A 24,887-nucleotide genomic window follows, 5' to 3' on the forward strand; every position below is an offset into this window, starting at 1 on the left:
GAGGGGAAATATCCCTCGATTGACAGGTTTAAGGGAAGAGTTCAGAAAGAATTGCGGGAAAATTGATGCTCAACTTAATCCCTTGTCAAAATGTTAATTGATTTATGTGCTAAAGGCTTTGTGTCAGATTTCACATTATGTACTGTCCTTTATTACTTATTTCAGAGAGAAAGCATCTTATGTTTGCTAATGGACAGTCTGCTCTCTGCTCTCAGAGTGGTCGATCTCGAAAAGTATATCATATGACTTCGTATAGCTAAAAGTTTCATGCGAACTATACTCTGTATTATACTGTAATCACAGTTTGGCTCGTCTCTATCAGGACAAGTATAGCTACAGTTGTTAGTTAACTTTGTTGTTGAGAAACTTGATGTAGTTAGATTTTGAACGGAACTGAGATTAAATAATTCAATGCTCAAAGCACTTCCAAACAGCTTATCTAAATCCACTCTTGACAAGAAAATCTCAAGCCTTCTGATGTATTTGCAACATGAAGTTTCTAAAAAGCGGTGGCCAGTAACATTCTTCCTACCAAAAAAATCTAACGACATAAGGTGGTGAGTGACAAAATTTTCAGCCATATGCTTAGAGCAGAAATCTTATGATATGAAACCAAGAAACAAAATAAAGATTTCTTCAGTTGCAGATTTCTATTGCTCAGAATGACAGTTGAGAATTATAATTTCAAGTAAACAATATCAATGGCCACTATATAACTTCAGGTTCACTGCAAAGAATTAGATTAGTACGCAGTGTCTTCATTTGTTTACTAGTATGCATAGTAGAGGTAGGAGGCACATTCAGAAGAGGCCATCAAATGGTAGATGATCAACAAAGTACTTCACTTTGGCCTTAGCATTTGAGATAATTGACTTAATATTTTCAGCCTCAGCTTGCTCAATTTCCAATTCCTTCTGTGCTAAATTCACTTTTTGTTGAAGTTCTTTTAGCTTAATCTTCTTCTCTTTGATGACTTGATGGATTCTATCCCTCTTCTCCTTCAAGGTGGAAGACTGCTTGATCAACTTCTTTGCCTCTAAGATGTCTTCCACTCTTCGCTGGAGCCAGCTGACATCCAAACATGTATCACTGAAATCATAAACAAGGTCAAGTGTATTTTGAATTTCAAGTTGGGAAAACTCAACAAACCTTTTTGTTTGAAATTTAAGAACTCGGCAAGATTCTACAATGCCATAGAACGACCCTCTGGTGACTTAATAAGATGATTTGCAGCTATGAATCCATGGTGATTAATAATACTGCTGATAATAGGAGCCAATTCTTCCTTCACTCTATATGAAGTTCCTGAGATTGTGACCAGGGCAGCAGATTCTGCCTCATCTATACCAGAATCCTCATCAGCGCACATGCCTACAATCTCTGTCAAGCAAAGACTGAGTTTGGTCAGTCCTTGAGTTAGGATTTTCAAACTCTTGTGGCCTTTCCTCAGAAACATGTGATGCCACCGTGGGGTCCCCTCTCAGTACTTGCTCAGTTGTCACAAAGAAGGAAGCTGAAGCAGGAATTGTCATATTAAATGTCTCTGTCAGCAGGAATTGCAGTATCCAACTACAGAAACAACTTAAAACTAGTTAATCACTTGAACAGAAATAGTAAAAGAATCTACATGGGCATCTAAATGTCAGGACATTCTGATACCCTTGCTGAGGTGAATCAAGTGGATAATCTTGGAAAAAGGTAGAAAATACTATATGGTTACTTCATTAGAGGCAATGCATGCATATGACTGCTTCCATTTACAAGAAAAGAAATAGCCTACCAATCCAAGGATATTATTGATTATTGCCTGTGCATTACTACTTGAGTCATCTTCTAATTCACCATGTTCATAAGATGGTCTTTCTGGCCTTGGTTTGCTAACATTTCCTGCTTCTTTCATTCTCTTCACTGGTAGTGAGGAGACATGTTGTTCAAAAAGCATTTTGTCATTTGATTTGGCCAAAGCAGGACGAGATCTTGGTGCCCAGGCAGACACCTGTAGAACCAATAACAGTTAAATCAGCCTTAAAGTTTCAGATCAAGGACATACCCACCTGTGAAAACATCACAAACAGTTAGATCATGTAAGCTTCATACTTTACACATCCACCAGACCATCATAGTATTGTAAGCACCTTTAGCATAGCCTTGATCAGATATAGTGGCCCTTTAATATATAATCACCGGTGATAATGCTTGTTACACAATTGCTCGCCAAATGACAAGTACTGGTTGAAAATAAAGAATATGAGCCAAAGAACTTATTGCCATTCAGCTATAAGCATATATTGAACAGGTTCAACTCATTTTATATGTGGTTAATCTATTTAATAATAGATTGAACAAGATTATTTCCTAGTTGAACACAATATTCAAAACTAAAGCACACAGTTATAGTTAGATTCTCCACAAAGAAACCCCTTCAAGAACTAGTCCAATGCTGGCACCAGCATTAAAAAAGATGTTGCTTTTCTTGTCCACAAAAGTTAAATCTTTGTGAATTAAAATTACTTCTAAATTACTACGAAATGACACACAACAAAACAATAAAATGAAAGAATGTAAGCCAAAGAACCTACTACCATTCAGCCATAGCTTATACAAATTAGATTCAACTCAGTTCACAAGCAACCAATCTACTCAGTAAAGTTAACAAGAGTTTCCTAGTAGATCATGGTATTCATCAAAGCATACAGCTTTAGTTAGATCTCCAGAAACAAAACCACCTTACCAACTTGTGAAAAGCTGGCATCAGCATAAAAAAATTTCGGCTTTTGAGAAGTAAATTTTTGTAAGTTAACGTTATAAACAAAGAAACAACAAGAAGGACCTCTATGTTCAGTTCACTATTATGCTTCAAAACACTGAAAACCCAGAAAATTTCATCTTGAAGCACATTAATAAATAATTCCCCTCATGTCAGAAAGCTGTTACCTTGCAAACTACGCATTCGCTTGATTTTTATTTCTCATGAACTAAGCAGTGAGGAAAAGAAAAAGGAACATGGGTTAAAAAAGTTACTGAAGAAACAAAAATGGAGGATCTTTTATTTTCACATTACTCACTATCCTGCTTCAAGAAAACACTAAGAACCCAGAAATTTTTTCATTTTGAAGCTTCTTAATACATAACTTTTAGCTAAAATCTAACAGAAAAGACAAAACCAAATGCTCATGTTATAAAGTTGTTACCTTTTTCCCAGGAACTGGAGTGGCAACAGAAGAGTCTTCTCTGGGAAGATCATTGAGCAGCTTGGCTTGGAGCCTTGTTAATTTTCTTCCTCCTTCTACTACTATTCGTTTCTTGTTTCCTCTGTTTGACATTGTCTCAGCTTTCTCTTTGCCTTTTGTTTTATCACAGAACTACTCTTAAAATCTTTACTCTAAAGCGTTGTTTGTTGGTTTTGAAGGAAACCAGAAGAGAGAAAGTTAAAAGAAATTTTCTGCTGTGTTTTTGTTTCCGCAGTTTTGATGATAGAGTAACAATGGATTGTAAATTATCAATATACCCTTTTACGCCTGTACTCTAATACGAGTGTAAGGGCACATCAGGAAATGTACACCCTATAGAATCATTTATATGTTTTTTCCCTCTCTTGTTCTAAATTTGGATTTTAAGTCATTACATGCTCATAATTGTTTCTTATTCGACATATACTAAATGCATTTAATAAAATTTAGAAATCAATAATTTATAATTTATCTAATTTCAATCAGCTCATAATTTTATTAGTTTTATTTTATAACTTTTTGATAATTATTTTAATTATTTATTTCTTTATATAATATTAGTTTTATTAAAAATGGCTAACAATAACTTATTTTTAAATTAATCTCACATAAGTAATTTTCTATAGACAATGATAAATGATTATTATTTCAAAATTACAACTGATAATTAAATAATTACAATATTCATATTAACATCATTTGCAATTAAAATTTATTTTCAATATGATTTCTATAAATATTTTTAGCAATAAATGTAATTAAATTAAGTAAAATTAATTATAATATTTTTAATTATTTTTTATAATTGTATCAGTTTTAGCCTTTACAAGTTAATATATATTTCCTAACTCTCTTTTTTCAAATAAAAAATTAATTATTTATCATTTTTATATATCTAATACAATATTATATATTTTTTATTTTATTTTTATATTAGAATAAGTGTAATAAATTTTTAATATTTATAAAAAAATTAATATAATTTAATCAGTATTTTTTTATAATTAAAATTTATTAAATATTCTCTTAAATATGAATCAACTACTTAAAAGCAATAATTAGTATAGAATGGATGAATATATTGTGTTTTTTTTTAAATTTGAAAACTTTTTCAAAAATACTATAAAATTAATAAAATTAATAAAATTATCATTTTTTACTGTGTAAATTATTTTTTTTCAAAAATACTGTTCTAACTTTTTTCAAGAATATAGTATGGTCGTTTTTTAGTTGTTTTTTAATTTTCCTTTAATTATTTTTTTATAAATAAAAAAAATTAATTCTATATTTTTTAAAAAATAGAAAAATTTATTTATAATATTTTCACATAATAAAATTTAAAAAAGTTTATACCGTATTTTATATAAAAAAATAAAACTATAGGAATATTTTGTTATTTTTCCTTAAAACTTTGTTGTTTTTCTTTTCTAATTTCTTTTAGGTCTCGGGCCAATACAAAAGCAGAAAACAGAAACAGGTTAGTGTATCAAAACTGGGCCACTGTCATGCAAGCATTGGTGCTAACATATTCAGCCCATGAGAAGCAACACAAGCCTCTTTTCTGCTGGTAGGGTTTATTATTGTTATGCCTGTAAAGCTCAGTTCACTGCTTTACTGTACATTTTCCAGCTTCAATGCCGTGAACGCACTGACCTGACCTTCTCCTCCACCTCTATAATGATTGTATAATAACCCAAAACAAATATCCTGCAATACGCAGAATTTTAAATCTTCTCTTCAATACAGAAAAATGAGGCATTTTCGATTGATTTCTCCACATTTATCACGAATCCGCAAAACCCTGTTTCGAAACCCTACATTCAATCCTCAATCCACAATACCCAGGTCACCTAATCTCATCTATCAGTTCACTTCCATTGCTCAAGAACCAAACCCACCTGCCCCATCTGATAAAGTAGCTGCCCTCGTCGATGAAATCTCCGAACTAACACTTCTCGAAATCTCTGACCTTACCGAAGTTCTGCGAAACAAATTGGATATCAAGGAGATGCCTGTAATGGCAGTGATGATGCCTGGAATGGGGTTTAGTGGTATGAAGGGTGGAGTAAAGGGAGGAGCAGCTGGGGCAGCGAAGGCAGAGGAGAAGGTGGAGAAGACAGTGTTTGATGTGAAGCTTGAAGGGTTTGATGCGGCAGCAAAGATTAAGGTTATTAAAGAAGTTAGAGGGTTTACGGATTTGGGACTGAAAGAGGCTAAAGATTTGGTGGAGAAAGCACCTACTTTGTTGAAGAAAGGTGTGACTAAAGAGGAGGCAGAGAAGATTACCGCGAAAATGAAGGAGGTTGGGGCTAAAGTTTCCATGGAATGAGAAAGTGAGTGTATAATTTGTTTTCTAAATTTAGTTACACACGAGTGTTCTATTTTTTATGGCACTTGAATAATTGCTTGCTCTATTTGATATGATAGTATTCTATGTGCAAATAAGTATGTTGAAGGATTCATTTCAACATAGTGGTGAAGTTCTAGTCTATCAGTGACAAAGTTTAGAAATTTCTGATCTATCTAGTAGAACAAAGTAAACATAATCAGAAGTTTTTCAATTGCACAGTGTCCGTGAGTGAGTGTTCGGCATGACCTTAACTAGAGTTGAATGCTTCTGAGAGATGAAATTTAGAAGATCTCATCTATTTCACTAACTGACTTTGATTTTATATGTTGCTTATGCTGTAATTGATGAGGAGGTGAAGATGTCTAGGACAAGTAAACATTGTATCATAACAAATGCAATTGTTACTGCAGCTCTCTCATTTGAATACTTTCTGTATTTCATTGAAATGAGATCATTTTGCAAAAAAAAAAAAAAAAAAAAAGCATGTAGTGTCGCTATCCTGGATCTGCGTAATAATCTGTTCTGGGCATGGGAGGGATCTCTGCCTAAATTTGATGATGATATTTTCATTATTCTTCGCTTGACGGTTTAGGTCACTTAGAAATCATTTAACAATCAGCAGAGAGTTTGGATTCTTAGATTGAATTCTTAGTTCATAGTAGGATTTTCATGCATGATTTTGCTGGGGTTTTTGGGGAAACTGGAAAGTGAAGATTTGTATATTATACATAATATGATGGTGGAGAATGCTTGTTTGACAGCACTAAGAAACCTGATATTTAGAGAAGTTCCAAGGAGAAAAAATCATTGCATTAATTTGATGATTTTCTATTTGCTAGCATTCTCTCCAAAGGTCTCTTTTTTCTTTCCTTTTTAAAAATGTGGCATGCTTGCATGGGAGAGTTTTTTCTTGCAAGCGGAAAGACGAGAAAAGAGAGAGGATGATGTTAAATGCAGAAACAGCTGAGTAGCTAAAGCATTTTCGGCAGCAAGAATTATTTGCAATTTGGTGTTTTTTATGATTATTATTAGTGTATTCATGAAAGATTCTTTTTAACTCCAATTTCTTCTGGATCAACATTCGATTTTAGTAACCTTTTGTGTCTGGCTTTGGTTTGGTTGTTGTTTAGACTTCCTCTGAGGATAACAGATTGGAGAAACAAGAAGCAAAAGCCTTCACTGCCACATCTTGCGGAATTTGGTAGCAGACAATGAAGACCTATATAGGTTTCTTCATTATGCAGAACATTTTTGTAGGGAAGTTAATTCTTTTTGACTTTGAAGAAGCAAAAATCTGAGCTCGTCCATAGTTTTCTGAATTCTGGCAGAGCCTTTAATTCCCCGAAACTTAGGAATGCTTGTTGTAGAATTGGTTCTTGAATATAGATTCATGCATTGCTGGGTGCAACTTCCTGTTAGGAGCAAAAATAAATTACAGAACATATACTTTTGACAGTACATGTTCTTGATATTATTAAATTGTGGAAGATCAGATGTACAAATGCAATAGTTTCCTTTTGATGGATCGGCAATCTATTTCAGTTTTTAAAGATGAAATGAATCAGTTTCTTGGAGCCATTTTAGACTCATCTTACTCCTTTGGTGAGGAAAAGAGAAGAAGAAAGAAAGAATGCACAAGAATAAACATTATTTTGCTAAACTAGCTAATATGTGGGAAAGCTTGATTTAGTTGCCCTTGCTCCTCTTTTCTGATATCAATTTCACAAATTATTTTTGACATTTTCTTTTTGGAATTAATTGGAAAAAAAAGTATTACAGCAGCATAAGAACACCACTCCACACTAATTGAAATAAATTTCTTGAAATTTTATGAAAGTGATTTGCAAATCAAATTTATAGAATTGATTAATATTATTATTATTATTATTATTATTATTAAACTAAATGTTGATAAAATTGTAATGAACTTTACATTAATAAATTAATTTATAATCAAAATATTTTCTTTCAATTTTAACATTTCATTATATTTTTCTTTTTATATCTTTTCTATCTATATTTTTTAAAAATTTATTTTAGTTAATAGTATATACCTTTATTTTAAATAAATTCTATAGTTACTATTCAAACACAAAATAGAATTTATTTGTAAAATAAAAAATAAAATTTTTAATCGATTTTAATTGAATATTGAATTAAGAGTTTTTAATTAGATCTAGCTAAGATCTGAACCAGCCCTAAATTGTTAGTTGAATTCAGTTTATGGTTAAGCGTTGAATAATTCAGAGCCATTATTAAGGGTTTGATTTTGGTTCAGTCCAGATGTGACTCCACTTCAAGATAATGAAAAGAATTAGAAATTATAAAAAATATAATTTTAATAAAATAAATTTATCACTTCCTTATTCATTTTATATTTCTACAATATTTATTATATTAACTTTATATTTTGTGAGTTAAATATAATGATTTAGTTCAGTTATTTTTTAAGTGCTAATTAAATCTAAATTTAACTAAATATTTAACCAATATTAAAGGATATATTTGTATTTATTTAATATTTTTATATTAGTTACATATAGATCACATTTAAATATAAATTTAAAATCTTATTATTCTTTTCTAAATTAAAATTATATTTCTTACTGGTTTTTAGACCGGTTCGAGTTCAGTGTCATATCAAACCATAACCGACTCTTATGGTTTTGAGCTGGTTCATGAACTGAAGTAATGACTAAGGCTGATTTTGGATTTGACCGGACCGCTTCATGGTTGGAACCCGTTCTTCGGCCATGTCTGTAATATATTCTTTATAGTAGCTGGAAAAAACTATTCTGGCAGACCTTTTGGACCTCAAGTGTAGGATGGTCACGGAGGATCCAAATCCGATTCCTGTGAAGAGGGAGTTCTAAGTAAGCACCTTTTTCTCATATTGCATTCTCTCTACTTTCTCTAAAGAGCTGCTTAGCCAAACAAGCATCTCTCCTTTTTGTTTTGGGCAGCTTACAGGCGAACCACCATTAGATTGATGGTCAAATGATCAATAAATTTCAGTCCTTTCATTGCCAAAATTGAAAAGAAAAAAGAGAATTATTAATGACAACGGCACAGTCAGAGTCAAAATGGCAATGGGAGAATGCCACAGCCGGTGCTGTAGCAGGCTTCGCCACCGTTTCCGCCACTCATCCTCTGGATGTTGTCCGTACTAGGTTTCAAGGTCTACTTCAATTTCTCTTTTTCTCTTAAAGTTAAATATTCAGTTTCCGTTTTTATTAACTCTGTTGTAAATTATTGTGTGCTCAACTAAATTCTTATATGAAATTATTCCAATAGTTCATGATGGCCGAGTCTCGAGTCTTCCAGCCTACAAGAACACTGCTCAAGCCATTTTATCCATTACTCGCTTCGAGGTCATGCCTTTACCTTATTGTTCTTTATTATTTGAAAGAATAGAACCAAAACGAAAATGATTTGAAACTATGTGTTACTAAGAGTACAGTATAGTAAAATTGAACAAATAGACATTTTAATTTATATGTTTCAGTTTATCTTTGCCTTCTGCAATTCTAGTTCACTCAAACCTTATTGCACTAATAGACTGACATGTTTTTGAGTTTGAACTGTCACAGTGAATGCTAGTTCTGGTTCACTTAAACCTTATTGCACTAATGGTATTTTAATAAGAAAAAGTGGTAATGAGTCAATGGTAGGGTGAGTTAATATCTATATTTCCATAATAAAAATGTTACATTGAGGAGAAATAATTTAATGGCAAGCAGCCCCAGGTTAGAACATAAGTGACATGATTAGTGAGGTGATTATAGTGCTAAATATTCACCAAGTGATGCTATAAATTGCACATTTATTTACAATATTTTTTTGTCTGTTAATTATACAAGTGATATGATTAAGTTTGCACTCTGATAAGTTTAGTTAATAATTAGGCTCACAAATCTGGAGTGTTGTTAATTGTTGATAACCTTAGGGTCCGCATGCTTTATGGGCTCACAAATCTGTGTAGAATTTTGACTCTCTTACATTCATTTTTGAAATTCAGGCAGTAAGCTTGTCTTGACATTATGACTTAGTATAACCATGTTCATTTCTGGTCAGTTTTGATAACCATGTTCACTTCTGGTCATTTTGGTTATTGGAAAATAATGTGGGGTCTGCAACAGAACTATCAAACTTCTATACGAATTTCTCATTCTTGCCACAATTGAATAGGAGAGACTAAAGAACTGAGCAAATTGAATATCATTATTGAATGAATGAATATTGAGATCTATCAGATCTCATCAGATTAAAGCTGCACCTCTTTTGCTCTCTCTTTATTGATCTTTGATATCGGGAAAGTATGGTTCTGTGAGAATAAGGTTTCGTGATCACAACACTTTTTGGGGTTAGTATTATAGGTTGCTTGCTACTTGAAATTTATGCATGTTGAAAAGATACACAGGGCATTTCCATGTTGACTAGGAGAGGAATGAAGGGTTTAAACTTTGGTTTAAGAAAATGGCCTTGCAGTGAGGATTGTGTATGTCATATAACTTGAGTTTAACCCTCATTGCTTGCTGCTTTACACCTAATGGAACTACAATATCTATCTTATCCCTGTTGCTAATGTAAACGTGAAGATTATCTTTTGCATAAACTTCTTGTCAGTGTACTCCTGGTGTGGCAGAATATCACCAACAGCCATCTAGCTTTTTTGTTACAGGGTCTGAAAGGGCTATATGCAGGCTTCCTCCCATCAGTTCTTGGTTCAACAGTTTCATGGGGTTTATACTTTTTCTTGTAAGTTTCAATTTGGATAGTTGTGTTGATTGAGCGGATGACTTGCATATATTATTTTACTTACTGAAACTAGATACCTTAACTGGTTTTGAAAGGCTTTCTCAGATTGAAATCATTCTCTTTTGATTATTATTATTCTTGTGAGATGGTGTGGTAACGGTTAATCATTCTTCTTCTTTTTTATCTTTTTAATTATTAAATTTAAATTCTTATTATCTACTTCATATTTTTATTAGCTGCTTCATGTTGCATAAGTTTGGTGTATCCTCCCTGGCCCCTGAACCCATAAATACACATAGAAGAGAGAGGGAGCAAGAGCAAGTTGAATAAAATTTGCAAAAAGATAATGCATATATTCTTTCCACCCAGTTTTGTTCTTGTTTCTGAAAATTAAGATGATACAAATCTTACCTAGATTGAGTTCTTTTTAGACGTGTCATATTTATTATCAGCTTGAAGACATATTTGGTAAACAGTAACCATTGTTCTTTAAAATGCAACTTTTCTGGTTGCCTTCTTTATAGTGGGAATTGCTTTTGTAATTAATTGTTATTTTATATTTGCAGCTATGGAAGAGCCAAACAAAGGTATTCTAAGAACAGGGATGAGAAGTTGAGCCCTGGTCTCCATCTTGCATCTGCTGCAGAAGCTGGAGCTTTAGTGAGCATTTGAACCTTCAATAATATGAATAGGAAAATCACAGAGGCTTTACACTCCATGTCAATACGAATATACAAAAAGATAGTACAAAAGAAAATTAGGGTTTGGAGATAGTCAGGGGACGGGAGAAGAATGAAGGAACCCTTTAGGATTCACATAGAGTTAACAGGAAATATCAATATGCATATACTAAGGTCTAAAGTGTACCATAATTGTAAGAGGATAAAGTAAATGAGTAGTGCAACTCTTCAATCTTTTCTTAAGAAAAAGTTATTGTACTATTTGTAATGAGAGAGATATATTACTGAATATTGATGACATATTGGAAGAAATGCTGTGCTACTACCAATTAAAGCATTAGTGCTTTTCTACCAATGACTACCATCTGTTAAGATGTTTCACCATAATGCTTGTGTATTTTCAGTTTCTGCTCACAAAAGGTAAGACTGACTTCTTTCATTTCTTTAACAAACAAGAGTGTCACTATTTTTCAGGTTTGCTTATGTACAAATCCTATTTGGCTTGTTAAGACAAGGATGCAGCTTCAGACTCCTCTGCACCAAATTCAACCATATTCTGGGCTCTATGGTCTGCTCTGCATCTTACATTAACTTGCTATTACTGTGATCTCTGAGATATCCTCTCCTAGTGAGTCATTATCAACTTTGACTCCAAATATTAATAATTAATCAAGTTTCGTCCCCCTAATATTAATCATCATGATTATTCTTTGATCTCAGTATAAGATTGGTTTTCGGTGATGTTGATTCCAATATTGCGCGTGTAGTCCTATCCTTTTCTCTAGACCTGCTGTCAGGCATTAGATGATGTTTACTCCTTTGACTTGATTGAGTATGCAAGCTTATTAAGAATTCACATACTTTTGGGTGAACACTTCTATTTCATGCCTTGCGTTTTTTTTAATGTTTGTTGGACCTATCAATTGAGACAAGAAGCCTATTTTTGTTAACATAAACTCGATAAATACATGTTATTCATATGCACTAGTTAACTTTTTTAGAGGTGCTAATCTTTATATGTTGATTGTTGCTTATCATCAGTTGTGATTTTCTTTTGTCTAATCAATTTTCAGATGCATTAAAAACTATAATGAGAGAGGAAGGATGGAGTGCACTTTATAAAGGAATTGTTCCTGGTCTTTTTCTGGTTAGTTATTGAAGCTTTTCTTCCCTTGTATTTGTCATCCCTTGCCATATTTTATTTCAATCGATACAGCTTAATAGGTTTCATTAAATGGATTTATGATTTTCTTTAGTCTGTGGTCACTATAGGGATCTGTTATGAATTATGAAAGTACTGCTTTATGATATGAGATTTTTCTGATTCTTTTCAGTAATAACTATGCATAGTTTTGGATATGAGTGATCCTTTCAATCATTATCTGTGTAGACATGGATCAGCCTCTCATCCATATTTATGGCACAAATTGTTGTTATTTACCCAAAAGAAGAGGAAGAACATTTATGGAAACTGTTATTGGTATATTATATTAATAAAAACCACTGGGTTAATCAGTCGTCTTAAATAGTATTTCTTCCTTTTGATTGGGTGTTTATGTTGCTTCAGCAGGTTTCTCATGGTGCTATTCAGTTCACAGCATATGAGGAACTTCGAAAAATTATCATTGACCATAAATCTAAAGATAGAGAAAGCAATCATAAAAGTTCTGACATCAATTTGTTGGTACGTAATCAAGTTGAAATTCATTTGTGTTTTTGGAGTGCTCCATGATTGAGACCTTTTTTGGTAGAGCAGTTTTAACTACCCTGGTTATTATTCACTCAAGGCTAAAACTCCTTGCTTCTGCCCTTGTGATTTCTTCTCCAGTTGATGGAGAGAATATGCTTTGGCACTGACATGGTTTTGGTGCCAGTGTGTGTGCGCATTTTGTGTGTTTCTTTTTGTTGTTGGGGGTGTGGGGGTGCTGGGAATGAAATTTGGTTATAGGGGTGATCAATTAAGAAATCATAATTTGGTTTAGATTCACAATTGTTATTGTGGGATGTCTTACGTTTATGACCTATGGTTTCTTTTTGAAATAAGGGCTCAATTTGAGAGAGGACTTAATGATCTCTTTTAAGTTAGAAGGAACTCAGACCTGACTGAAATTCCATTAGTATTTCATCAAACAACTTCCAGTTTAATACAATTTAAGACAGGAAAACTGGGACTTGAAACTACCTAACGTGATAAAGAAGCTTCTTTGAACAAACTACTGCTCTATTCTGCCTGACTTGTAATATCCTGGAAATTCTTGACTGGGTGCATAAGAGCAAAGGATGTAAAACACAAATGAAGAGATAAAGGAATGAAGAACATTTTGGACAGCTGGCTTTTTGGGCTTTTAGACATGTAGTACTCTGTGATACATCCCTAATATCTGTGGTTGTCATCTATGATGTATAGAATGATTCTTACAATGGGCTAGATGTGAGTGAGGCCGTTGTAAGAAACAAAACGTCAGTCTAGTATGATACTTGTTTGCACCATTGTTGACATATTTAATGTTCTGATATGGAAAATTACAAATAAGAGTAGAACAAACAAGGTTATTTTGTGTCTCTGTTATCTGCGTCTATCACTTTGGGTTATATGCTCTATATTTTGATGTTAACGCTAAAGCTTCATTTGGTTAACGAGCTAGTTGATGTTCTGTAACTAACTCAACTAAGCCTCAATCCCAGGTTCGCCTATATGGATTCTTTTTCTCCACTCCAAGCAATATTGCCAAAAAGAAAGGAAAAAAAAAACTATAGCAAGTAAACCAAATACAGCCTAATTTTTGTTCAGAATAAGTGGTGATATAAAAACTCTATGCGCTGTCCAAATGAGTAAAATTAGTCAAACAAAGGCAGCCAGAGCTTGCTGGGACTTAAGTCATCAATTATAATGGGGTTGCTTATAGTGATTGGTATCTTTCTATTTTGTATTAATTTAAACATAATGCTCTCCAGTGTAGGCATTGGACTTCAATTCTGATTTATTCCTTCATGAGAAAACATTTAAAAAAAAAAAAAATTCTTTGCTGTATGTAACTTCTAAATTAGCTAATGTTTTTGACATAGAATTCAGTTGATTATGCGGTTCTTGGGGGTTCTTCTAAAGTTGCTGCTATTATTTTGACATACCCATTTCAGGTAATTATCTTCTTTGGTGGTGTAAAGGGAACATTTGGTTATTACTCTGTTAATTGAACATCACATCTAAATGCAGTTTGGTGATTCATCTGCTTTTTTCAGGTTATTCGAGCTCGATTGCAGGTATAATGACTGTTATATCTTGCTCTCTTTTTCTTTTTTGCTGCCCTAGAATAAATGACCTAACATAGCAAGGGTTAGCTCTCCCCTCCTACTAGCAGTGTTCATAGGCTTGAGCAAGGAGCTTTATCCCTAAGACTAACCCTTGGAAGACCTATGTTCCATGTTGGTCAAGCTTGGGATTTCATGTTACATGAGGGCTGGCATATTTTCTTCCACGTGTCAGTTAAAATTTATACGTATTTTTCTTAATACTTTGCATATTTTATTACAAAGAGGGTTGGGCTTGGGCAACAGGTTAAGCCCTGGCTCCCAGCATTTGCGCTGGGTTTTAACATAAAACACTCAAGCTCGATTGAGCTCGACCTGTTCGTTGAACAGGTCTACTCCTGAAGAGTGACAACTCTTTTATACTTAATGGGATGCAAACCTGGGTCCTCATAATGGATGTCCCAAGCTTTTATGGTTGGGTTGTATCTTCGGGACAAATTCTGTTCTAATCTCTTGATATATATTCTCAACCATTATAAATAACGTAATTGACTAACCTAGCTATTATAATGCTTGCAGGCTAGGGAGACATCTATATTACCTTAATATTGATAAATTAATAATGTTGTTCATTTGAGTTGTAGAAGAACAACTTGCTAACTGTCTTTCTTCTTTACAACTGGAACTTGAGATTGTTCTTGCCATTTCTGCAGCAACGACCTAGTATGAATGGAGTTCCAAAATATATGGACAGCTGGCATGTTGTGAAGGAAACTGCAAGGTGAGAATAACCTTTCTTCCCCAATCCCATCCCACCTATTGTGGGTTTCATATTGTGACCTCCCTGTCACAATGTTTGCCATCGAGGTAAAAGGCCCTTGATGCTCACTACTCGGGGGGAATAATATAAGCTTTAAACACGTTTATCATTTGTTAGCAACAAAGAGAAGGAGCAGTGTGTTTAACATGACTCTTTCTTAAGACTTTAATACTGCACCTGTTCAATACTCTTGATTATTTACTAGAGACTTCTCATGAGTGAGAAAGGAGAGATTGTGATAAGTTGGATATAGGGAAGTGTAAAATGGCCTACCTACTGAAGAACATAGGACCATCTATCCAAAATATTAAAGTAGGGTTAATTTTCTTTTGAATACTAGAAGAGATTAAAATGCTATCCACTAGCTTTTGCCCACATAGCTTCTGTTCTACAAATGCAGATGTTATTTTGATCATAAATGTCTATTTTACTTTCATAAACTCACATGTTCAATTTGTTTCCTGTGGTGCTTTCAGGTTTGAAGGTCTTCGAGGTTTCTACAAAGGCATTACACCGAATCTTCTGAAAAATGTTCCTGCTGCTTCAATAACATTTATTGTTTATGAGAATGTCCTGAAGTTGCTGAAATTAACGAGAAGAAATGACTAGCTGTGTTTAATTCTCAATTTTGCTCACATTTTTCTTTTTGTGCTAAATCTTCATTACAAGTTAATTCAAATTGAAAAAGATATCAATCGGAATGCAATGAGTCTCGAGAATTATGAAACAATTGTCCAAATATAACTTTCTTGAGTTAAATTTATGATCTGTGATGTTTGATGGATCATGAAAAAAGCTTAATTGCCTCATTTGTGGGGGCTTTAAAGCAGAGGTAAAAATCTTAAATAATCAATTTCTTTGCAGGATTAAGGGAGGGTTCACAAGCTGCATCTTTCTTCATACTGCATTATCATCAAATAGACAAGAACATTATTTGTTTGGCCATGCACCCATTTTCCATATCAAACAAGGGCTGAAGAAGGCATTGTACGATATAGAATAGCAAATTCTGAATGCATATGTTCAGGTTTATTAAAAAAAGAAAAAGCTAGTAGCCTAAGGTTTTATTCTTTTAACTTCCACTACAACTATAGATAGAGATAGAAAGTGTGTAACCTGGTCTCCAGGCAAGTTCACTTAATTTCTGAAAGTTTACATAGGAAGGCAATAATTTCTTCAGAGACTTCTTGAGCTTTCTCTTGCTGGATAAAATGGTGACCATCTAAAACAACAACTTCAAGATCTGGAACAAATTTCTTGAAAGTATCTCCAAGTACATAGTTCTTCGTACCATTTATTTCAAAGCCAATATCTTTGTCTCCAACTATGTATTTTGTAGGAACAGTGATTTTTGATCCTTGCCAAGGCCCGGAAAGCTCCCAGTTCCTGTGGTCATTTCAAGAATATATGGACAAAGGATCAAATTCCGTGTAACTTGTATTTCATAACTAAATAAGTTAATTTTAACTATTGTAATAAATAGATTCATAGTTTCTATTTAAAAAATAAATAATTTTAAATTTTAAATAAATCAATAAAATTGACAGTAAGGATGTTAATGATAGTTTGGCAAAGTCGACAATGATAGTAAAATAGAAATAATAATTTTAGTTTTTTCGATAAAATATAAAATAAATTTAATATATAAAATTAAAAAACTAATTTAAATTTTATTTTAAATATTTAAAATTAATATTTATTTAAATTTTAATTTATTTAACTAATTTAAATAATAAATATTATAGACATATACATAATCTTTCAGAATTTGAATTCATTTGGCCTTTAAATAAAAATTATGGGTCTATCTATTAAAATAGTTGAAATTAAATTTACTTGGCCCTGAGCTACAAATTGAGTGAGGTATTTGACCCTTTATGCAAGGATATACTCATCAACTATCAGCGATCAAAGTAAAACCTTGAGCCAAGAACACAATTGGTAATCAAAGATAAAAAAAGACGAAGACAGTATATATGGCACTTACAGGTCCATTGCACGATAGTAATTCAGAGCACCAGTGAAACCAGTTTCTAGAAACTTGTCAGCATAGACCTGTAATTCTTCTTCAGTAATCCATGGTGGTACCACTGCTGGTGTCTGCAAATAGTCAATGATCTCCATGCCCAATGGAGCTATCAAGTTATCAGTCTTACTTATCAATAGAAACTTCTTCATCACTGTCAAATAATCATATCTAGCAAATGCTTTCTCTGCTCTTCCAGGTTCCTACATGATCAATTCCAGAACACAACTTTACATAGATCAACACCATGTATTTATAACAGTTTACATCTCAAGAAATGCAGATTGCTGGCCCTAACAGCTATTTGGGGCTAGGCATGACCACATCATCCTGTTCTTGGGCCAGTCATAAATAATCATCTGCTAAAGAAAACACAAGGATACCTGGAATTGACATATGTAAAACCCATCTCCAAACATTCTTTTAAATGATTCAATAACTTTATCATCAGGATTTCTTTGGTAGTAAGGAACAGAAATTGCTATTAGACCTCTGACTCTATCAGGCCTGTACAGGCTCAGATTCCAACCAATTGCTGCCCCCCAGTCATGTCCAACCACAAACGCCTGCTCATATACACAAAGTAGAAACCTCAGCAGAGACCCATTAATAAAAATAATAAATATACATCACATAGCCCATACATCAGATATTGTTTGTGCATGTTAAAGGTGGATAAAACAAAACAAAACAAAATAAAATAAGATAAAAATAAAGAACCTTTTGTTCACCAAAATGATCAAGAATGCCTATGAGATCACCAACAAGGTGAAAAACAGTGTAGGAGCTGGGGCTGAGTGGGGAGTCAGAGTCACCATAGCCTCGTAAATCAGGAGCAACAACACGGTATCCATGGTTGGCAAGGAAACTGATTTGATGCCTCCATGAATACCACAATTCAGGGAAACCATGAAGCAGAAGCACCAATGGTCCTGTGCCTTTCTCTGCTATGTGCAGCCATATTCCATTTGTTTTTATTCTTTGGTGACTTACCCCTTCCATATTTCCTTCTCTTTCTGTTGCTCAATTCTGTGTGTGTGTGCGCTTTACACATAGAGAGAGTGATAGAGAGGAGACAAAGAGAACTAAGACATTGAATGTCAGCTAGTCAAAGATGATAATTTAAAGAAAAAAATAAATAAATATATATTATGTTCTTGTCATGGCTGAGGAAGCTTATCTGTTTGTGGGTGGAAGTCAAAGATGAAGCTTTGACAATGGACTCAAGGCATTAAAATCCAAGAGATTTGGTTTGTTTAGGTATTTATCTGGCATGCTTCAATGATATCTTTATTTTAAAAATCTAATTCCCTGAGTAACAAAAAGAAAACATTTTCATTATAAAAGGAAAAAAAAAAAAGAATTTAATATTTTTCTGAAATATCTCAAAAGTAATTTGTACATTGTCCAGGTTTTCAACTCTTTCATAATTTTTTAATCTAAAAGCTAAAGCCTATTGGGACTTTAGGGCCTTCATTATTAATGAATATTCTATTTTCCCAATTTAAACCTCACCCTTCTTGCACTACCCTCCTGAAGTTTATAGAAATCTTTTTTTAGTTCAACCCTACTCCAGTCCAGGGTAATGAAAAGTGTTTAACAAACATTATTTTTAGTTGAAATTTATAAATTTTTTAAATTAATTAAATTTTTTTAATTTTTATTAATTTTATAAAATTTATTTATAAATTTTTTATATAAAAATTATTGTAGAATTCTACATCATTAAATTTATATAAAATTGATTATAGCTAAACTAAATTTAAATTAGTAAGTCGATATATTCTATAACACCAGAGTATTTCTTTCAACTTCATTATTTTATATTTTATATTTTTTAAAATAAAATAAATTTTTTAATAAATTTCAACCAAACATAACATTAGATTTAAACTCAACTTTATTTAAAAACTTAAAATTTAAACCTCAATTTGAATTTGATTAAATTTATTATTTAAACTCAAGCTAATATCCAAATATTGCTTATTATAATTCTTTTCTTATTTAGTGAAAGATAATATAATTGAAGAAGAAGAAGAAGAAGATTGCCACCCTTGGTATTAGAGGAATCTTATTACTGATAAGTATTAGAATCTTACCTTCTTTTTTTTTTTTTGTTGAAACTTAATGGGAAATTAATCTTCACGAGTGTTATTAACAAAATATAATTTTTTTCTTAACATAATTTTTGACATATAAGTGTAATATATTATATTTAAATTATTATAATAATTTCGTAATAATTAATACAATATATTATGTTATTAATTAAATAATTATTCTAAATTTAAAAATAATATATTAACTATATTTGATATAAATTTATATAAAGGTAACTAAATAGGATTTTGTTCATTTGTCACTGTCCTTATAAAAAAAAAAACTCAAGAAGAGTATTACACTCAGTTATTTTCAGGTATCTGACCGACCGAACTGTAATAAAATATATTTAGATAATAATAAATGAGTTTAAAATTTAATTTTATTATCTGTATCGGATTTAGGTTGAACCTTAATACATATTCCTCAAATCCGATTATATTAAATTTTATTAAATTTATACTTTGGATTGTATTAACATATTGAATATTTAATGTAAATATTTAAAATTGATTTTATATTTTTTCTACATTAATTTTTATTGATATATTTTAAAATTTAATTATTATAAAAGGTTCAGTAAATAAATATCTATTCAATTATATAAATATATATATAAATGGATAGAAAGTCTGATACCAATTTAAATATTTATAAATATATTTAATAGTTATTTAATTAATCAGATTATAATCGAATAAATTAGTATGCAAGTATTTCTATTCAGATTTGAAACGAATTTGAATAATAAAATAATTTTTTAAATAAATTATTGCCGTTCCTAATTATATTAATATATTCATGAAAAATAGGCATCAATCAGTATATTTTTATTAACTCAAGGGGGGTTTTAGTAATTTATCATAGTTTAAATAGTAACTTCTTGAAACTTAATAACTCTTTCAAGTTTTTGCACAGGTTAACTGAAACTAAAACCAAAACCTAATATTTGGTTTCACCTCTGGCGGTTCCCTCTCCAGTGAAGCAGCCGGCCGTTTCGACCATCGGAAGAAACTAAAGCACCTGCCCTCAATTCGTAGAAGAAGAAGAGGAGCTAACAGAGGGGTGGTAGTGTTTCGCTTCTTCCAACTGTGCGAGTCTCACCTTAACAGAGAAGCAGCAAAAGCGAAGAGGAGTGCTTGAGCTTCATCTCCAGTGGCTCAAGGACTCGCTCTGTGTTTCTTCTTCTATGCTCACTACCAATCAAGGTCACTTTCTTGTACTTATTTTTATTCTTTCACATCATTAGCTTCTTGTTGTTTTCTTTTTCCCCTTTTTGATTCTATTTGGCTGAAATTTGTCTAACAATTCGGTTTGATTCAAACTGAAACTCAAATTCATAGTTTGGTCTCTTTAATTTTACCCCTTTTCGCATTTTGATTATGTATCTAATTCATTGAGCTATCTGTTTGGAATGATCTTTTTGTTTTGTTGTTGAACAATCAGTTGTTTTGGTCCTTATATCTAGCTTTTCGAAAGTAGAGATTCTATTTTCTTTTATGGGAAGATGATTCATCCCACTTCCGTAGTTTAACACTTCTTAAAGATTAAATATTTATGAAGATTCTAATTTTCACTTATCATGGACTTGTGGTTTTGACACTTTTGTAACGATGCTGAAATTCTTGCACCTGCAGAAATAAGGTGAAATTAAGCGTATTTTTTCACTTAATCAATCCATAAGAAGAAGTAAGAGTTTCAATCATAGTCTAATTAAAGGATGCAGCACGATGAGGTCATATGGCAGGTTATCAGGCACAATCACTGCAGTTTCATGGCCAAGTAGGTTTATTTTTCTAAGGCTCTTAATTCTCCATTTGCACGTTTCTTTCACTTTGGATTATTATTAAGGTTCTGGAATTTGGTCCTTTTCTTTTCCAGAATTACAACTGGTAATTTCTGTAGAAACCCCTACAATGTGACTGGTGTTTGTAATCGAAGCTCTTGCCCTCTAGCTAATAGCCGATATGCCACTATTCGTGATCATGATGGTAATTCTTTATTTTTCATTTATCCCATAATAATTTGTGCATGTGATTAGTTGAGAATTTGAACATATTTATTATAAATGATTCTTAGTTTCCTTTATGTGGCTTTTACATATGCAAAGTATGTATATTTGTAAATGACACTTCTCCAATTTGTGACATTTTTGCTGTGCTGCTGTATAGGAGTTTTCTATCTCTATATGAAGACTATAGAAAGGGCTCACAAGCCAAATGCATTGTGGGAAAGAGTTAAGCTGCCTAGAAATTATGAAAAGGCGCTTGAGATTATTGACAAACATCTGGTATCTGCCTGACATTGATCTAATTATACATTGCAGTTTTAATGTATAAGCTCTAAAGTTCTCTTTTTTTTTTTTAAGTCTATTTCAATTTGCTATTTTTATTGCCAGATGTATTGGCCTAAGCTCCTAGTCCACAAAGTAAAGCAACGATTGACCAAAATGACTCAGATGCGCATTCGGATGAGAAAGCTTGCTTTGAAGACAAGGTCAGCCCCTTGCTGTGCCCTCAATTGTTTCTTCTTTCTATTATTACTTTCTTAAGAAGCGGGATGATGATTTGCAAATGTTGGGTTTCTAGTACACTAGCTTGTTTGTTGTCCAATTTTTTTTATTTTTCTTTTTGTGATTTTCTACTTTAGCTTGATGTCTTTATATAACATGGAACATAACAGTTACATGTTGCTTCTACTTTACATTTAATAATCCTTGAGCCCATGAAAGATGGGTCTAAAGCTAGTAGTTTTTGCTTCTTCTAATGATAGTTGTAATGGTTATGTGCGCTCGTATTGTTATTTTTATTATGCGGGAATAGTTGCCACTTCAACTTAAAAGGGTTTCTTTATGGTGATCATCTAGGAGTTTTATCTTTGACCCTTGATCTGATATGTTTTCATCTAGCTTTTGGTTCCATTTTTTCTAGTCCCAGCTTCAATAGTTGGCATTTAACTGGATCAGGAAGAATTTACAGGATCATGATGAATGCCATTGAGCAATTCTTATGATAAAAGCTTTAGCAGCATAAGCAAAATAAAAAAAGTTTAGAATCCAAAAGGCAACTCTCCTCCTGCTGCTTCTTCCTTGTCCCCAGTATTTACATTTTTATATTTTTATTTAGCTTCCATCTCCTGACTATCAGAGAGAAATCATGCATAGGTTTTCATAGGTCTACATGTTTTCATGAAGAAGTAATTGCTTACATTTCTCTCATTAAGGAGCAAGTGATTACGATACTGATCATTTTTGTTTGAGAAAAGAATATGGTTAATTGCCAGCATGTGAAATGCTACTGTTTACAACCTTTCAATGGTTTTAACCCAGAGCTGTTATCTCTTGTCCAAGTCGCTGGTAATCTGTAAACAAAATTTTATTTGATTCTTTTCTGAAGTTGGATTCTTCTTTTCTTAAATTTTTTGCCAATTGCCTTCATGAACATTCCCCCCAATTATAATTGAGATTGATTTAGTTGTGACATCTTTAGGCTTACAGGGGTCCACTGAGCAGTAAGCAAGTAAGTTGCTTGGGAGATCAACTCCTTTCTGTTTGATAAAAGGAGTCATAGTCAAGCGATAGAGCGGATAATTTAGCAAACAAGCACAGGATCAAGCTCAGTATGAAAGCTTGAAAGCCTGGGTTGATATTTGCAATACATTCTGTATAGAGTTCATATTTGAAGCTAATTCTGAAATGCCACACTTCCATACGAAGTTGGTTTATATTTTCTCTATCAATCATTAGAAGAATTACAAAATTGATGCATGCTTAAAATGAATTTTCTTTAAGCTGGGCATGATTTGACTTCTGAAGCTAAAAAAGTTGAGCCTAGTCATAAGCTCTTATATTAAAAAGTTGAGCCTAGTCATAAGCTCTTAGATTAAACTGAACTTATAAGCATGTTTATCATTTATGTCTTCTTTGGTCACTATACAGGGAAAAAATAGTTACAGCTCCAAGGATGGTGGGAAAAAGAGAGGCTAGAAGAGAGGAGAAGGCTGAAAAGGCAGCCGTGTTGGAGAAGGTTAAGCTTCAAGCTAATGGTGCTCATATTTTACTTATACTGTTTATTTGGATAGCTGTATGTAATGGAGTTAATTTTTTGCCTGCAGAGTATCGAAAAAGAATTGCTGGAACGCCTTAACAAAGGAGTTTATGGTGACATATACAATTATCCTGCTGATAAATTCAATAAACTACTTGATCTGGATAATCTGCAAGTTGCTGATGAAGAAGAAGAAGAAGAGGAGGTGGATTTAGTTTTCATGAAACTATAATTATTTCTCTTTTTGATGTTAAAATAATCATTATACTGTGTTCTTTGTGCATGATACTTATTCACGGAGATATTTTTTGATTGTTAAAATTCCTTGTATTTATAATTGGAATTAGGAGGAACCTGTAGTGGAATACGTTGAGGGTTATGATGACCTTGAAGAGGAAGATATTGAAGATTTTGGTGGCTTTGGAATCAGTGATGCGGATGCATTTGATGCTGATGATGGTAAATATTTTACTGGATTTTGTTTTGCAAAGAAGAATTCAAATCCTACCTGCTAATGCGTGCTCTATGCTTGCACATGCATCTTATATATCTGCTATATACCTTGAGAAGAATCTTTCATGACACCATGTGATAATACAATCCCATTTGCTATTTGCAATGGATATCTAATAAAAATGAACCTAAGAACTCATGGATTGACGACTGGATTCATGTTGATATAGCTGGAGAGGATGGTGATGATGCTGAAACAAATGGAAAAGTTGGTCACATTAGAGTTAGAAGTGAATTTGATTTGGCTTCAAGAAAGCATGGTAAAGATGAACCTGGTGCTAAATTGAAGAAGAAAGCAAGAGTAATTGTTGAGGTGAGGGTTACAGTAAGCATGGTTTGCCGTGGAAATTCCATTTCTCGCATGATTTCCACATTTTTCTTCGAATTCTAATTATCTCAAATTTGTCTCCTTATTATCATGATTTATATATATATTTTTTTCTCGGTTAGGTTGAGCATGAAGATGCTTCTGAAAGGCAAAAGGCAGTTCATTGAGTGCTAAAATTCTGGTTCATCTTGTGAGACGACCCTTTTTACTGTAGATTATGGTGAAAAGTGTACTTGGCAAAAAGAAGCTCCTCAACGCCATGCAAAATTTTGAATGCTAATTGACATGCTTAACCTTCTGCCCCCCTCACTTTGTTCTGCTTTCACAGCTGTCCCCTGGAAGACATGATCCAGAATTTGGTTTCTGGAGCTTCACTTCTATTTTTCTTCAATGACAGAGATTTACCAGTACAGAAACCGCCCGTGTAAGGGCTTCAACATTTAATTGATTCCCAATAGAATTTTGAACTACATTTACTAGAGTTTTATTTGTCCTGAGACATGGCTAGATCTTGATGAACATGTTCAGAGTAATATAGTCTTTTATAGTGGCTTTATTTATTTACTAAAAGAGTCACAGTGACCATAACAATTCTTCATAGTTCTGTGTTCTTTTTTTGCCCTTGTATTCCTAGGGAGTATTACAATTATGCAATGAGAGGAACAAAATGGTGTTGGTGCTGACATTATTTATGCTGGTTATGTATTCCGGACTTGGTTTGGCTTGTGTCAGGAATGCAGAGATAATAGTCATGTGTAGCCTTCGTTTAGTATTTTGGTTGTGATAC

The 24,887-nt window shown here is 32.7% G+C and overlaps 6 protein-coding genes across 11 annotated transcripts; 3 read left to right on the top strand and 3 right to left on the bottom strand.

Annotated features, from left to right (window-relative positions):
• Positions 1-520: 520 nt before the first annotated feature.
• On the bottom strand, positions 521-3,457 carry LOC112535267. 4 transcript variants are annotated; one of them, XM_048373681.1, is made up of 4 exons: positions 3,192-3,457; positions 1,781-1,996; positions 1,150-1,513; positions 527-1,068 (listed from the first exon to the last, which is right to left on the bottom strand). In XM_048373681.1, the coding sequence occupies exons 1-3, from the start codon at positions 3,321-3,323 to the stop codon at positions 1,499-1,501; spliced, it is 363 nt and encodes a 120-aa protein (XP_048229638.1). In that variant the 5' UTR covers positions 3,324-3,457; the 3' UTR covers positions 527-1,068; positions 1,150-1,498. The 4 variants fall into 4 exon arrangements, with proteins under 4 accessions (XP_048229635.1, XP_048229636.1, XP_048229638.1 ...); XM_048373680.1 differs by having other exon boundaries at positions 531-1,068; positions 1,150-1,569; XM_048373678.1 differs by having other exon boundaries at positions 521-1,068; positions 1,150-1,996.
• Positions 801-1,369, bottom strand: LOC8279125. The gene is made up of 2 exons (XM_048374403.1): positions 1,188-1,369; positions 801-1,089 (listed from the first exon to the last, which is right to left on the bottom strand). Exons 1-2 carry the CDS (start codon positions 1,367-1,369, stop codon positions 801-803), a joined length of 471 nt encoding a protein of 156 aa, XP_048230360.1.
• Positions 3,458-4,803: 1,346 nt separating the features above from the next.
• LOC8279124 (50S ribosomal protein L7/L12) lies at positions 4,804-7,112 on the top strand. Its single transcript, XM_002521464.4, has 2 exons — positions 4,804-5,563; positions 6,711-7,112. The coding sequence occupies exon 1, from the start codon at positions 4,981-4,983 to the stop codon at positions 5,557-5,559; it is 579 nt and encodes a 192-aa protein (XP_002521510.1). The 5' UTR covers positions 4,804-4,980; the 3' UTR covers positions 5,560-5,563; positions 6,711-7,112.
• A 1,163-nt stretch (positions 7,113-8,275) lies between these two features.
• Positions 8,276-15,814, top strand: LOC8279123 (folate transporter 1, chloroplastic). Of its 3 annotated transcripts, none has more exons than XM_015720735.3 (12): positions 8,277-8,453; positions 8,544-8,758; positions 8,875-8,951; positions 10,262-10,338; positions 10,905-10,998; positions 11,493-11,586; positions 12,092-12,165; positions 12,586-12,702; positions 14,085-14,156; positions 14,259-14,279; positions 14,981-15,048; positions 15,564-15,814. In XM_015720735.3, the coding sequence occupies exons 2-12, from the start codon at positions 8,638-8,640 to the stop codon at positions 15,694-15,696; spliced, it is 948 nt and encodes a 315-aa protein (XP_015576221.1). In that variant the 5' UTR covers positions 8,277-8,453; positions 8,544-8,637; the 3' UTR covers positions 15,697-15,814. The 3 variants fall into 3 exon arrangements, with proteins under 3 accessions (XP_048229875.1, XP_015576221.1, XP_002521509.1); XM_002521463.4 differs by having other exon boundaries at positions 12,589-12,702; XM_048373918.1 differs by lacking the exon at positions 12,586-12,702 and having other exon boundaries at positions 8,276-8,453.
• A 247-nt stretch (positions 15,815-16,061) lies between these two features.
• Positions 16,062-18,302, bottom strand: LOC8279122 (epoxide hydrolase A). The gene is made up of 4 exons (XM_002521462.4): positions 17,834-18,302; positions 17,497-17,679; positions 17,075-17,316; positions 16,062-16,473 (listed from the first exon to the last, which is right to left on the bottom strand). The coding sequence occupies exons 1-4, from the start codon at positions 18,113-18,115 to the stop codon at positions 16,221-16,223; spliced, it is 960 nt and encodes a 319-aa protein (XP_002521508.1). The 5' UTR covers positions 18,116-18,302; the 3' UTR covers positions 16,062-16,220.
• A 1,806-nt stretch (positions 18,303-20,108) lies between these two features.
• On the top strand, positions 20,109-24,872 carry LOC8261075 (protein MAK16 homolog). The gene is made up of 10 exons (XM_002534967.4): positions 20,109-20,421; positions 20,851-20,995; positions 21,095-21,204; positions 21,385-21,503; positions 21,612-21,709; positions 23,151-23,238; positions 23,327-23,464; positions 23,607-23,718; positions 23,943-24,085; positions 24,223-24,872. Exons 2-10 carry the CDS (start codon positions 20,934-20,936, stop codon positions 24,265-24,267), a joined length of 915 nt encoding a protein of 304 aa, XP_002535013.1. The 5' UTR covers positions 20,109-20,421; positions 20,851-20,933; the 3' UTR covers positions 24,268-24,872.
• The last annotated feature ends 15 nt before the right edge of the window (positions 24,873-24,887 follow it).

The sequence above is a fragment of the Ricinus communis genome, chromosome 5, assembly GCF_019578655.1.
Source record: "Ricinus communis isolate WT05 ecotype wild-type chromosome 5, ASM1957865v1, whole genome shotgun sequence".
Taxonomy (NCBI): domain Eukaryota; kingdom Viridiplantae; phylum Streptophyta; class Magnoliopsida; order Malpighiales; family Euphorbiaceae; genus Ricinus; species Ricinus communis.

Bases quoted from the DNA above. Each gene is read 5' to 3' on its own strand.
- LOC8279125 (XM_048374403.1), bottom strand. From the start codon at position 1,369: ATGTGCGCTGATGAGGATTCTGGTATAGATGAGGCAGAATCTGCTGCC. The intron at 1,090-1,187 runs GTAGAATCTTGC...TTATGATTTCAG, and splicing joins GAGGGTCGTTCTATGGCATT to TGATACATGTTTGGATGTCA.
- LOC112535267 (XM_048373678.1), bottom strand. From the start codon at position 3,323: ATGTCAAACAGAGGAAACAAGAAACGAATAGTAGTAGAAGGAGGAAGA. The intron at 1,997-3,191 runs GTAACAACTTTA...TTGGTTCTACAG, and splicing joins CTCCAGTTCCTGGGAAAAAG to GTGTCTGCCTGGGCACCAAG.
- LOC8279124 (XM_002521464.4), top strand. From the start codon at position 4,981: ATGAGGCATTTTCGATTGATTTCTCCACATTTATCACGAATCCGCAAA.
- LOC8279123 (XM_015720735.3), top strand. From the start codon at position 8,638: ATGACAACGGCACAGTCAGAGTCAAAATGGCAATGGGAGAATGCCACA. The intron at 8,952-10,261 runs GTCATGCCTTTA...TTTTTGTTACAG, and splicing joins TATCCATTACTCGCTTCGAG to GGTCTGAAAGGGCTATATGC. The intron at 12,166-12,585 runs GTTAGTTATTGA...ATGTTGCTTCAG, and splicing joins TTGTTCCTGGTCTTTTTCTG to CAGGTTTCTCATGGTGCTAT.
- LOC8279122 (XM_002521462.4), bottom strand. From the start codon at position 18,115: ATGGAAGGGGTAAGTCACCAAAGAATAAAAACAAATGGAATATGGCTG. The intron at 17,317-17,496 runs GTATCCTTGTGT...TTGATCATGTAG, and splicing joins TTTACATATGTCAATTCCAG to GAACCTGGAAGAGCAGAGAA. The intron at 16,474-17,074 runs GTAAGTGCCATA...AAATGACCACAG, and splicing joins TACTATCGTGCAATGGACCT to GAACTGGGAGCTTTCCGGGC.
- LOC8261075 (XM_002534967.4), top strand. From the start codon at position 20,934: ATGCAGCACGATGAGGTCATATGGCAGGTTATCAGGCACAATCACTGC. The intron at 21,504-21,611 runs GTATCTGCCTGA...TTTTATTGCCAG, and splicing joins AGATTATTGACAAACATCTG to ATGTATTGGCCTAAGCTCCT. The intron at 24,086-24,222 runs GTGAGGGTTACA...TTTCTCGGTTAG, and splicing joins AAGCAAGAGTAATTGTTGAG to GTTGAGCATGAAGATGCTTC.